General features: G+C 55.2%; 1 protein-coding gene across 1 annotated transcript; it reads right to left on the reverse strand.

The window, feature by feature from the left end:
• Window positions 1–4,601: 4,601 nt before the first annotated feature.
• SLC32A1 (solute carrier family 32 member 1) lies at window positions 4,602–7,019 on the reverse strand. Its single transcript, XM_009092950.4, has 2 exons — window positions 6,648–7,019; window positions 4,602–5,858 (listed from the first exon to the last, which is right to left on the reverse strand). The coding sequence occupies exons 1-2, from the start codon at window positions 7,017–7,019 to the stop codon at window positions 4,671–4,673; spliced, it is 1,560 nt and encodes a 519-aa protein (XP_009091198.1). The 3' UTR covers window positions 4,602–4,670.
• Window positions 7,020–14,242: the final 7,223 nt, after the last annotated feature.

Below are 14,242 nucleotides of genomic sequence, written 5' to 3' on the forward strand. Positions count from 1 at the left end.
GTGCTCTGTTTGCCGGAGGCTCTGCTGGGTCACATGCTGGCTCCCAGCAGAAGTAATGAGGCATGGGTCACCTCCCAAACTGCAGCAAGACCTCCTGGCAGTGGACATGACCTGCTGCCAATCCCTCAGAAGGAGCTGGGTGAGAGGGAGCCTTGCCCTCTGGCAGCACTGAGGGGCAAGAAATCCAGGGACTTTTACATGTCTGATCTGTGCAGGTGTGGCAGTCCTACAACCTCCCTTCTGCCCCCTGTGTGTCCCCTGCTCTGTGGATCCTGGGTCATTCATACAGAGGAAGAACCACCTGAGAATCCAAGGGGGGACCATGGGCACATCAGAACTGAGCCCAGAGGAGCACTCTTGGAGCCAAAATCCACTGCCCTCCATGCCCTCCCAATTTGCTCCATTCCTCTTGCTTCTCCTCTGCAGGAGCCCAGCACCAGCGGTCACACATCCCTGAGAGGGGACCTAAACAAGAGTCTGACAGGTGAGTGTCTTGGTGGAGTCACTGGTGGAGCCTCCAGCTCCTCACCTGAAACACAAACTCCAAAGATGTACAAAATCACTTGATGGAGAACATTGATGCCACCATCAAAATAGCATTTTCTGAAATAGCCTGGAATATGTGATATGGAGTGTCCAAACTTCATGAGGCTGAGATATCCAGCTGCCACCACAGGCAAGGTCTCTGGCTCCATGTGTGAGGAGGAAGCAGAGCCATACCTGCCCTCTGCACACAGGGAGGGGTGGGCTCAGCCCTCACCTCACTCCAGCTCCCACTGATGGTCCCATTGGGTGGCACAACTGTGTGGATGCGTGAGGGCAACAGAGATTTGGTATTACCCTCATGTCTCAGGAAACGAGCCCAAATAGAGGTGCCCATTGTGCCTGAAGAACTGTAAAGACACAGAGAGAAATAAATCCGTTCCCTGGTAGTGCAGAGAGGGCCTTTGTTTGTCTGGTTTTCAGAGTGAGAAGGTTTAGAGGATTGTTGCAGCACATGACCAGAAGCTACAAAGCACAGACAAAAGCCATTTGGAGCACAGATCAGACTCTGACACGGCACTGGGTTTTCAGAAGATATCTGCTTTGTTCACGTTAAACCTGCTGCTATTTTGGGGGTTATTTTCCTCACTCCGCTGCGTCCCTCACTGTCAGGGCTGCACATATCCCACAGCCCTGGGCACACGAAGGCTGTCACAGGCAGCAGCACAGCATTAAAATGTCTGCTGCGACAGGCTGGAGGGGCTGCCCGTGTCCCTAGCCCAAGGCACAAGTGTTGCACCAACAGCCACGGACAAGTTTAGAGGACACAGCCTCTGCTTATCGCTCGGCTTGCAGAGCCGGCTCGTTTCGCAAGCGGGTCGCGCGTCAGCCACCAGCGAGCGCCGGCTCCCGGGTGGGGCACGGAGGGAAGAGCCTGAGCAGAGCTGACAGCCAGACAAAGCCCTTTGGGGCTCGCTGGGAAATCGCTGCCTTCGCCACAGCTGAAAAGCGCGGCGAGGCAGATGCTGAGGTGCCCTGTCACCCCCGGGAGCCCCCCGCCAGGCGGCAGCGGGGACACCAATGCTCCTCCAGCCGGGGCTGTCTCCCTGCAAGCAGGAGCTTGGGGAGCTCAGGGATTTGAGGTGCCCTTGCGGGGGCTGAGGGAACCTTCTGGTCAAGCTTCCCTGTTCTCCACCCTGAGGATAGGAGCGAGGATCCCCGACCTTCCCCTGACTGTCACCAAAAGGGCACAAATCTTACAGCCCCAAGTACAGCAGGGAGCACTTCTGCTCACAAGGGGAAGAGGGGGAAAAAAAGTGCTGAATTAAGTTTAAAACCTCTGCAAAATTAAACCTTCACAATACGGTTTCCATCATCATGTACTCTGAAACAGAGAACTTTTGGCCCCTGTAAAGCACAAGGACCAGGACACGTTAGTCTGTGAGCATCCTGTGTCCACACGAGAGAAGAGCCCACAGGAGAGAAGAGCCAGCTGCCATGGCATGGCATGGCATGGGTCCCTTTGCTTCCCTGGTGAGAAACACAGAGACATAAACACCCTGAAAGTGCCGTGTACAAACCAGAGATGTGCAAGCACTGTATTAACCAGCCAGCCAACCTCAGCTCCCCACTTATTCCAGGATCCGAGGGGTTATCTCAGGGCAGGGAGGTGCGCTGGATCTCCTCCCACGCTGGCCCCTCATAATCGCCCTGGGGAGAAAGCAGACCTGGAACAGAGAGTTCAGGGCAGAAGCAGGAGCAGCTAACACCTCTGAAGAGAAGCCCCTTGTCCGGGCTGGCTCCCCTCATAGCGGGAGGGTGGATGAGGTGGCTCCGGGCCGGGCCCATCCCGTCTCCCGGCCGGGGATGGATGCGGTGGCTCCGAGCCGGGCCCATCCCGTCTCCCGACCGGGGATGGATGCGGTGGCTCCGAGCCGGGCCCATCCCGTCTCCAGGCCGGGGATGGATGCGGTGGCTCCGGGCCGGGCGCGCCGTCGGGCGAGGGCGCTGCGCCGCCGCGGCGGCTCCGGGCCGGCTGCGGGCGGGGAGTTCACGGGGCGGGGGGCGGATCGGGCTGTCGGTGCCAGCGGCAATCACGGGTCACCTGCACCGGGGTGGGAGCAGGGGTGATGAGAATGAAAGTGGTGAGGATGGAGGTAGGGGTGAGCATGAAGATGATGGGCATGAGCTTGAGAATGGGGTAGGACGCTGCTGGGTATCCCCAGGCAAGGGCGCCGGCATGGAGGGAAATGTGGCTAACCCGGGGGCAGGCGCCTCACCACGATGCCCCCCACACTCACCCACCCCCGGCGCCACACCACCCTGTCCCCACACGGCACCGACCCCACAGTTCCCCTGTTCTTTTCTTTCGGAAGCTGCCCAGAAATGCGTTTTTCCCCGGGCAGGGACATCCCTCTCTCCTTCCCGCAGCCCCTTTCCCAGCTTGTGCCAACACCCCCCTCCCGCCCCGGGTACCGCATTGCGGAGCTGCCCGCTAACCCCGGACCGGACCGGGCGGGGGAGATGGGGGGGACATCCCAGCCCTACCGGGGCTCGGCATGTTTTGGGGGCAATAATAGGAGTCCCACGGGGACCTCAGCTGCGCCTGTGCTGCGGGAGCGCTGCCGGTGGGTCCCCCCATCCTCATCCTCTCTCTGTAGCGGCAGCGGATGGACAATTAGTTGTCGTGGCTTTTAAAATGGTGTCAATCGAGGTGTTTTCGGTCACAGGATTGGAGTGTGGGGCTGACCTCCCCCGCGGTGGCGGCTTTGCCCGCAGCGGGGATCAGCCCGACCCTCCACACCCATGGGCAGGGTTTGGTGAGTTTGGATCAAGCCAGGAGTACACCCAGCCTTTTATTTCGTTTATTTCTCCCCATTGTTTGTTTGTGAGGGGATTTCTTCCCCCCTCTTTCATAAGAACAAAAACCTCGGGGTGCATCTGCAAACTCCAGTCCCTGTAGCCTGAGCACTACGGGGGAAAGCAAAACTGCGAGGAGGGGGTGAAAGCAGCCCCACCACCCCCAGCTGTAAGACGATCTCTTCCTCAAAAATGTCTCGTACCTCTTGCAAGCAGCTGAATGCCACCTTCTCTGGAAACCCGGCACTGCCTCCCCTTAGCCCGAGGATGTGTTGCAGCCCCGACACTGAGAGGATGAACCTCCCTCTGCCCCTGCCCTGCTCCTCCAAGCCCCCCACGAACCAGGCCAGCCTCATCATCTATGTTTTCTCTTTATTGTTCCATATATTTATGTACCACATTATATGTTAAAGATAGATTTTTTTTCTGATATACATTTTTCATCTTATTTACCACAATGACACCACACGTACATTGGAAACAGCTCCACGGATCTGGTAGATTGCACAGAATGAATTGTGTCATAGTTTTGTTCCTGTAATCCTGAATGACATCAAATCCAACCATATATTATTATAATTATTATTATAATTATTTTTTAGCTTTTCATAATTTAGAAATAACAATTGTTAAAACGAAACGAAACATAAGTCACCGAGAAGTGGACTCCAGGGCTGCGATTTCAACCAGAGGCAACACATTTGTGTTTGATGGGAATTGCCGGTCCTCGGTGTGGATTGGGATGGAAGAATCGAGCAGTCCTGACATCTATTGTGACTACGGTGTAAACATTGCAGGTAAGCGGCATCGCCGGTCGTCAGACGCTGCTTGGGCTTGTTGGGCTGGTCGTACAATCTGGGTCTCGTCTACATCCATCTCTCAAAGTGTTAAAACAAAGGTCCCTGCTCCCGCCCCATTGGCGGGTTTGCTTCCCAGTCCCATGGGATCGGCACCTGTGTTTCAGCTCCTGAAACACTGATTTGCATATCTGTGAGGTGTTGAAAACTGCGACTGTTTCCCAACAGGCCGTTTGTGGGGGGCCAAGCTTCAGGCAACGAGTGAGGAGATAGGGGTGGGGCACCAGATAATTTCCTTCCAAAAAATCTAAATAACAAAAAAATAGATTTAAATCTGAGCTTATTTAAAAAGACATCAGGGCGATCACTTTCATCTCTTCTTATTTTCCTTAGTTTGCAGATTCTATGACATAGAATTTGTTGGATGCACGTAACGAAAATAATGACTCTTTCCATTAAAGGGATGCAGAATTATTTGGCTATGCAGATGTTCGATGCAATTCTCTTCCTGCTCCCGACTCTGGCCCCTCCTTAGTCTTCAGCATTGGTTCTGAAAGCCTCTATGAGGCCTTCTAAAGAGTGGATGAACCCAGAGATGCTGCAGATACCACCTATAACGAAAATGGCAACATCGAAGAAGACATGATGCCACAAGAGCTTCCTCCACAAGAGTTTGAGGTGGAAGAGACTGGGGAGCAAGAAACAGAGCCCTGCACCTGTGAGGCTCCCAGTAAGACCCATCAAGAGGGCAAAATGGGGGACATAAATAGCCATGAGAAGGGTGAAAACTACCAGGGCACATCTGAGGGTGAGTCCCCAGGATTTGAGCCGCCCGTCACCCCCATAGCAGTTGGGGAAGAAAGCCCTGTTTCCATCTTGGAAAAGGGACCGCTCCAGGACTTCTACAGCTGCAAAGAACGGCAGGGGGTACGAGAGCAAGGCTTTGGCCACCAAGAAAATGTTGACTACTGCCCTAATGGTGGATGGCAAGTTGTCTGTAATAACCTCCTTGGTCTCATCAGCCCAGGTCAGGTAGGCGACCAAGGCAAAGAGTCCCTTAAGGATGCAAGCTGCGATGTGAGTCCAGTTCATCATGCAATGGAACTCCTTGGGGTTCTGCATGTTCCCCTCCAAGGAAGGCAGAAAGATCTGGGAGGTGTAGCTGAAGACAATGATGCCAATGGAGATGGGAAACTTCTTGACATCAATGTAAAACTTGACTTTGTCCCAGGCCCAGTCGCGCGCCCTGGAGAGGCAGTAGGCGATCACCAGGATGTTGATGACAAAGTGGGCTAATGTGCAGAGCAAGCTGAACTTGGAGACTGCCTTGAGGTTCTTCAAGAACGCGCAAGGCAGGAGCACTGCCGTGGCAATGATGGACCACGACTTCTGGGAGACGGGCAGGTTGGGGAAGCTGTTGTACATCAGGTTCCCACTGACCACCACATAGAGGATGCAGGTCATGACCAGTTCAATGATCTGAGCCACGTTCACAATTCTGCCCCCGAGGGTGGGGAAGCGGGGCGCGCAGCACGCGTTCGCGATGTCCACGTAGGAGTCTCTCACCCTGACTATCTCCCCATCCTCATTCTCCTCATAAAGACAGGCAATAAGGATTTTCCCAGTGTAGCAGCACACCACTGCAGCGAAAATTATTAAAAAGAGTCCTAGGTATCCACCGTGAAGGATGGCATAGGGCAGGCCCAGAACAAACATCCCCTAGAAAGAGACAAAATGGAAACCGTGTTGCCGGATCTCTGCGGGGCCCAAGCCCGCGGCCGAGCACACGCAGCCGCACCACGGTGGTCACGTGCGTGCTCTCTGTCTGCCCATGCAGCCTGGCACCCACGCAGGCGGTCACACAGTCACGCCATGCAGCCGCGGTGACGCACCCCTGTCCCTGTGACGTGCCACCCCCACAGTCACACCCGCCTCATCGCAGCCCCGAGCACCCACAACAGGCCAGAAAGGTTTGGGTGCTCGAGCTTTGCTCCAGTCTCTACCCTCTCGGTCCCTAGCCCCTCTCAGTGCACCAAGACCTCCCTAGATGGGGACAGCTCGAGAGGCCAGACTGGGCCCACTCCAGTGCAGCCCCACCACCAGCCCAGTCACCCCCAGGTCCCCCATTCCTCCTTGCCTGTGGCCCCTGCTGGGGCAGCCTGGTAGGGTTATAATCTGCAGCGTGACAGGGCTGGGGCCTGGGGCCCTCCCTGGTGCTGTGCCGGGTTAGGGGAAGGGGGGGCCAAAGCAGAAAGCTGGGCTAGGGGTTTTAATTTCCTTTTTTTTAAAATCTATTTTTCCTTTTAGGTCCTTCCTCCCGCTCTATTATTCACGTCTATCTTTCATCTGTTTTTATTTCTATATTTCCCCCATTTTTTCCCTATTCCCCCTTTTCCTCGACGCCGGTTTGCAATCAGCCCACGGCTACTGGCCGAGATACAGAGCACTTAACCGGACCGGGGTCGGGGAGCGCTGCCCGGTGCCCCGCGGCGGAGGCGGCGGCCGTACCTGGATGGCGTTGGTGACGTTCCATCCCGCCTCCCATGCCGTGATCTTGGGCTTGCCCTGCCCGGAGAGCTCGGAGCAGGCCTCCTTGGAGGCAGAGGGCGGCAGGGGCCCTGTGCCGTCCCGCTGGTAGTGGATGTCCCCCTCCAGGGGCGGCTCCCCGCCCTCCTCGCTGCCCTCGGACTTGAGGATGTCCATCTGCAGCCCTTGCCGATGCTCCATGTCCAGGTCGTCGCAGTGGGCGAAGCCCACCGCCTCCTCGTCGGTGGCCGCCTGGAAGCCCATCCTGGCGAACATGCCGCTCATCTTCGCCTGGGATTTGTGCGACACCGAGGTGGCCACGTTGGAGAGCTTGCTGCGGAGGAGGGTGGCCATGGCGGCGGCTCTGGTGACTCCGCTTCTCGCGGACCCTCGGGGATGCGGAGACCCGACGGGGCGTGCGGGCGGCGGGGCGGTGGACGGGACTTGGTCGCCCCTTGGCGAGGGGCGGCTGCGGGGAGCTGCTCCGAGCCGCTACCTCCGTGTCCCGGCGCAGTGCGGGCGGCTCCCGGCCGGGGTGCCCAGGGGCATGACACCGCTGCGGGGGGAGCGGGCCCGCACGCCCCGCCGCCCGCTCCGCGCTGCTCCGCGCCGCTCCGCCGAGCCCCGCGGCGGGATCGGGGGGCGAGTCGGGAGGGATGGGGGCTGTCAGCAGCCGGCGGATGTCACCAGACGGGCAGAGCAAGCCCCTGGCAGAGCGTGCCGCGTCTCCATCGCAGTGCGCCCACCTCGCGGAGAGAAGAGGAGAGGGGAGAGAATTGCTGCATTTCTGGGGGAGGTACCAGCCTCCCCGGCCAAGCCCAGCCTCCCGCACTCCCCCCGCCCCACCCACGCCCGCCGGGCCCCGCCAGCAACGCCGCAGCCCGGGACCCCCCTCCCCGCACCCCCGGCCGGCTCCGCATCCCTTGCGCTGCCCGCCCTGCCCCGCACCTGCCCGCTCCCTCCAGCAGGACCCCGGCCGCCAGCCCCTTCCCCACTGAGAAACAAAAGAGCTCCGCTGAAGAGGCGGACAGGCGGCTTTCGACAGGTTCTTAACGGGATTTTCCCCCTCGTATCCCCTTCTTTTTCTTTTCTCTGTCCCCCAAAACGCGCGGCCCCTTCGGAGGCAGAGGGCGGCCTGGGCAGCGGCCCCTGCCCAGGGGACACAGCGGTGCGTGGCCACCCGCGCCCAGGGAGCGAGGGCTCAGCTCTCACTAACGATTCCTGGGATCGGTGAGCTCCAAAACCGGCGGGACAAGGGGTGCAGATCTCGTTTGGGGCCCGCAGCCGGGTGGCACCGCATCGGCACCGCAGCGGTACCGCCCGGCCGCGGGGGGCACCGGCACCCGGGGGATGCTCCGTGCAGAGCTCTCGATCCTCACCAGCCAACACGGAGGTTCTCCTTTCTTTAAACAAAAAACCGATATTTTCTGTTTGCTTACAAGCGCTTATGTTCGTTTGTAAGTTAAAAGCCTTACGAATTTTAATTTATTTTAAATTTTTCCGAGGTGAGCGGCCAACATAACCGACAACAGCAACGGAAAATCCCGCTCCTTTACTGTGGCACGGACAAGTGGAGAGTGGCAGGGGGAGCGATGGCATTCGGGGGCGGTGTGTGGGAAAGCACGTCCCCTCTGCGGCGGGAGAGCCTTTGAATCGTTGTTTAAAAAAAATTATATTTATATATATACATGTATATATATGTATGTTCTTTGAAAGGTGGGGGAAGGGAGGAATTTCTGTTTCCTTTGCTGTTTTGGAAGGCAAAAAAAGAACATTTTTTTACTACAGGCAGGAGGAAAAGCCACCACTGAATTATTTCCAAAAATCGTTGTTGAGGGAGGAGGGAGGGAGAGCCCAGGCTGCAGTTGCAGGTGGGATGCGGTACTGAGCAGAGATGGGGAAAAAACCCCAATTCCTAGGGAAAAAACCTCTTAAATCACCTTCTTAAATACCATTTTATTTTTTTCCCCAGCCACAATTTAAAAGCAAATAGGGTGCCAAGAGGCTGAAGGGCGCAAAAACCCAGAATAAAACTAAAATATCCCCGGTGAGGGCTGTACCCCTAAGGGGTCTCTCGGCCGTTGCTCGCGGCGCGGGGATGAACGAGCTGCTTCTACAGCTGGCCCCACAAAAATGGGGTTTTTTGATGGCAGCGGAGGAGGAGGGCGACTGAGCGTGGACCATCCTTGGCTTTGCGTGGGAATTATTACATGTGAGTGCACAGATAGGTCGCGAAAGCCGAGCGGGGCACGGCTTCGCCCCGGGTTTAGCAGCGTCTTGATGGGCTGGGATTTAACGGGCGAAATTGAAAAGCTCGGGCTGTCCCCGCTGCCCTCGGCCGCCGTTTCGCCTCTTCACAGCTCGGGAAAACCACGACGGACACCGTGAGGGATTAATCCAACCATTTATTTTTCTTTTTTATTTACATTATTTTTTTATTCATCCTAAGACGAGTTCGTTATGAAAGAAGACGTGAAGGAGCTCTGTTTCTGGAGGCTGCAGGGGGCATCAGGGAAGAAGGAACGAATATTCATCCAAACCTCTGTCTGGTGCGTGATTATCTCCTCAAGTAGCCCTGGCGCATCCGTGCCCCTGACCCGGCACCCCCGAACTGGTGGGAGACCCAAAATATTCCCACCGGGCATCACCCCACATCCACCGGCCAGCAGCCCTCCATGCCAGGGAGTGGAGGGGGTTCCTCTAGGAGCCACCCAGCTGAGCTTTAAGGTCCCTTCCAACCCAAGCTTTTCTATGATTACACCAGGGGTGGAAAAAATGAGCTTTTGGCTCTTCATTGAGAATCCAGAATGTCATGGTTGTGTCGGGCTCGGGAGATATCTCATAGAGAAAAAAAAAATCCTAACCAAAATAAATAATAATATTTTAAAAAAACATGAACGACAACAACAAAAAAAAAAAAAAACCGAAAAAACAAAGAAACCCAAACAACAAGACAAACAGACAGAAAACCAATCAAACAAGCAAAAAGAAAAAGAAAAAAAAACTAAACCAAACCAAACCAAAACCTCAACACAAAACCAAAAGAACAAAACCTAGTAAAATCCTTCCAGAACAACCAATTAAAAAAAAAAAAAAAAAAAAACAACTCCAACCAAGGAAAGGAAGAAAATAAAAAAAAGAAAATCCACAGGGAGCTTGAAAATAAGTTCAGGATCTCGGGGCCGGTGCGGACAGAATGCCCCGGGGCAGGGCTGCCTTGCCAGGGCCCTGGGACCCTCCTCGGGTCCTGCTCGGGTCGTTCCTCGGGCCGGGGATGCCCTGGGGTGGGGGGGTCCCTTTTCCCAGTGCTGCGCGGGGCTGTGCCCCCTCCTTGCCCGGGGGACCCCTCAAGCTGAGAGCCCGCAGAGCGCCGGGCGCTGCTGAGCCTCGCCGGACCCTGAGGTCAGTGAGGAGCTGTGGGGGATGCTGAGGATGCTGAGGAGGTCAGGGTCGGGGGCTCCGAGGGGTACAGGAGCGGGGGTATGGCTCTGCCCCCCCTCCCGGTGTTACCGCCGGGAGCTGAGCCCCCACCCTCCTCCCCTCCCCACCTCGGAACCGCCCCAGCACCCCCTGACCGGCTGGGAACACCCACCCGGGGTCCCTCTGCCTCCGGGATGCCGGCTCTCTCCTGTCCCTTTCCAGGGGAGGGAGAAGAAGATTTTCTGTAGCAGCGGCTGGAAAAATAAAAATACTTTCTTCCCTCTCCCCCCGAACTAATATCGGCGGCTGAAATGGGGTAGAAAGCGCAAAAATAGGAGCGGGGGCGGGGGGGGGGGCGGTGCGGGGAAGGGTTACAGGATACAGAAAGAGGAAGAGAGGAAAACCCGGAGAGATGGAGAGAAGGGTCGGGGCATTTACCTCTGCTTCTCTCCCCATCGCTGCCCTCAGCACGCCGGGGAAGGCTGGAGGGGCTGATGGATGGACGGACGGACCGACGGACGGATGGAAGCAGCCGCGTCACTCCTGGGCTCTCCCTAACTCCAATTAACCCAAGCAGGATAATGGTGCCAAACCTTATCCAAAGGTTAGCGGCTCTCAGGGGGGCGTTTGAGCTGCAAATCGTTTCAGCCGAAGCTGAAAGGCGAGAGCGAGCCCGCCAACGAGCCGCAGCCAGCGCTGAAGCCGGGGGGCTCTGGCACTCTACCTTCTCCGAGCCGCTCCCTGGGGCGGGCTGAGGGTCTCCTGTACCCCCCGCCCCGAGCAGCCCTAGGGGTGTGCAGCCCTGCTCCTGAGGGGAGCAGCTCCTCCAGACCCCACCGTGCTCCCCAGGCACATCCAAGCCGGAGGAACAACTCTGCCTTATCTCTGCAGACCAGGCTTGCGAGGCTCGTGGCTGGGGCTTCTGATTATTACACTGAGGGAAAAGAGCAATTTGTGCTCAGTAACCATTTAAAGCAAGCCAGGAAGGCCAATCCTGGGTGTGTTGTCTTTCTGAGTGTGTTGTCTTTCTAAATCCCTCACCACCTGCCCCTCTCCAGGCTCCCGGGCAGCACAGGGCAGTGCCAGTTCCACAGAGGTGCAGATATTTGGGAGCAGGATGGCTGTCACTCCAAGTTCGCTGCTCAGTCAGGCTCCCAACTGCAAAGGATTTGATTTTCATGGGGTGTGGGGGGCTGTGAGCTGCTACAAACACACTAGACTGCAAATTGTGACCACATGAAAAAGGGGATGTGCAAATCCTGGATGTTCACCTTCATCCTCCCCTGTAACACTCAGGAAAAGAGTGGCTGTCCAAATGCAGGTGTGTAACCCCCTGATTCCTGCTCAGACTCCTGGCCTACAGCACGATCTTTCCCCACACCCCTCTAACCTGCTGCAGGGCACCTCCAGCACAGCTGCCAGCTGCAGAGACAGGAAGGCTGAGGGGCACCTTCTGCCCCAACAGCCAAGAAAATTCCACGGTCACATCTGCCCGAAGAACAGAACCCTTCCAGGTCAGCCCAGGCATTGCTGGAGCACAGCCACCCCTCTGCACAGGTACATCAGCACCTAGGGGAGTGATCCCAGGACATGGAAGCCGTTCCACCTTCCCGCAGCCGTTGCCAAAAGCAGCTCCTGTGTTTCTGGCAGGGCCGATGGCAGCCCTGCAGCCCCAGCAATGCACAGGAGAGGCTGCAGAGCAGTGCCCTTCATCCCAGCCCTGCCTCCTCATCCCCCCGCCGCCACCGCGCCGGGCGGCTCTGACAGGATAATGAAGAGTTGCACGATATTCTATAAAAAGGCAATTAGATAAACTGCTGGATTGGGACCAGCTCCCGTGACCCACTTAATAGCTCTGGGAATTTCGGCTGGGGAAGGAAAAGGCGTCGGTGTCCGGACGTGGTGCACGGTGAGGGGGCTTGGCAGGGGAGGGGAGAGGGGAGGCTCTGGGCTGCTGGAATGTCCCAAGCCTTGAATGTCACATGCCCTAAATGTCCCAAGCCTTGAATGTCACATGCCCTAAATGTCCCAAGCCTTGGGTTCTCCCTCTCGAGTGTGTTCAGAGCTCGGCAGCAGCAAAAAGCACGAAGTGAAAATTCTGGATGTAGATTCCAGCTGCTGCTGGGATCGTGCTCTGGCTGCTGTGGCTGATCCACAGTCCGGTGCTCAAGACAAAGACACAGCAGCCACGATGGCAGATACTCTGCAGTAAAATAACCATAACAGAGTGAAATCCAAAGGCAGAGTCTCCAGGAGATAGCCTGCAGTGGATGTCCCCTCTTTATTTCATTTTTTTACTGAACACACAAAATGGCTGCCTAAATTACAGACTCATAAAAAGGCACACATATTAAGGACTGGGAATATCATCATTTTAGATTAATGTGTATTACAATAAGAAAATTTTACTATATGTAAAAAAAATATAAAAAGGTTTCTTGCTTTAACCTCCCTATTTGCAAAATAAATAACTTTTGTTCTGTAATTTGGGATAAAATTTGTACATGAATTGCTGTGATTTCCATTTCCCAATGGGAAGAGCCTTGATAAACCATCATCACCTATAAACTAAAAATTAATTTGCAATTTGAGGACAACACATTCCCAAAGACACTTCCCATAGGTTGGAATTAAATTTAACCCATTGTTTGTCTTTATGCTTCACATCAAAATTAAGTGGCAACCACTGGGTACCAAATTCCCAACTCACTACTCTGCAGTATTGTTCCCACGAGCCTAACAGCATTTTCATTGACTTAATATATAAAGCTTCATCACTGTCAAATTAAATATTCATATATGTACACACTCTTGTATTTCACAGGAAATGACAATGGACTAGGAAAGGAAGGTGCACACTTCATGGATGCCAAGCTTTTCAACATCAACTTTCAAATAAAACTCTCTTCTGCTGCGGTTGCAGAGGCTGTAACAGCGACTGGTCTGTACAGGAAAGTTCTCCCTGTGGTCAGATGATGCCCCAGTATTGGAGACTTTTTATATAATCTATACTTTTTCTTATTCTTTTAATGCTGTTTTCTCTTAATTGTGTTTAATCTGTGTGTGCTGTGGGAAGGGCCTCTCATGCAGAGGCCCTGCCAGCAGCCAGCTTGCCTTGGGGTGTTTCTTGTCAGGAGGGCTCAGTCTCAGGCTGCTCCATCCCCCATCTGGCCATGTGCCTTCTCCTTTTTGTGTCCATTCCTCATAAAAACAGGTCAGCAACACACAGTCACTCACATCTCCTGCAAACATCTTCCAGCTCTATCCAAAAGCCAAGAGGAGCAATTTGGGAAATCCCAAATCCTGCTTTGGGATATTCCTGACAGCTCAGCCAAGGCTAACAAGGCAAGGCAGCAGGCACAGGTTTGTGTATCTTCCTTTAACAGGACCTCTCTCAGCATTTTGGAGTGACAGAAACCAGGTTCACCTAAGTCAGGGAGTGGAGTTACTGGCAAAATTGCAGCTGGGTCTCTGAACACGACTCCCACATCAATTTGTGGAGCCTCACACGTGGAGGGTCCTGTTTCCAGCACCAGGATTTGGATGTGCACCCTCTGTGTGCAATATCATCCATTAATCTCTTGGTTTTTTTCCTAGAGACCAAAAATAAACTCCATGTAAAGGATACAGTCAAAACCTGAGCCCAGAAAATCACCACATGAAGCTGCTGCTGTGTCCTAAGGAAAGCCAAAGGGAAAGTGAGGTACATCACAGCTTGATCCAAAGGGGAGCTCAGCCACAGCAACACTTCCCATGCTGCTGGAGAGGAGGAGGCACAAACCCTCCCCTCGTGCTGCTGCCTGTGTGCCCTGCATGCCCACTGCCAGCTGAGGGGACACTGCTGCTTGTGGGCAAGGGCTAGGTGCTGCACTCACCTTGACTGCCTCTGCTCTGCACTGCAGAGAAAAAATAAACCCCCCTCTTTTTGCAGGAAGGCTCCACACACATCATTCCCTTTCATCCCCCAGTGCCAGTGTGAGCAGGGCAGTGCACAGTGCTGGGGAAGCTCACTCAGCACAGGGAGGGTGTGAGTGCCTGGCTGTCTGCAGCCCCAGGGGCACTTGGCACAGAGCCAGCCCTGCTGGCCTTGCACTAGCAGGGAAATGCAGTTACCTGTGCCCAACACAAGCCATGGAGAACCTGCCTCTTTCTGACGT

The sequence above is a fragment of the Serinus canaria genome, chromosome 20 (genome assembly GCF_022539315.1).
Source record: "Serinus canaria isolate serCan28SL12 chromosome 20, serCan2020, whole genome shotgun sequence".
Taxonomy (NCBI): domain Eukaryota; kingdom Metazoa; phylum Chordata; class Aves; order Passeriformes; family Fringillidae; genus Serinus; species Serinus canaria.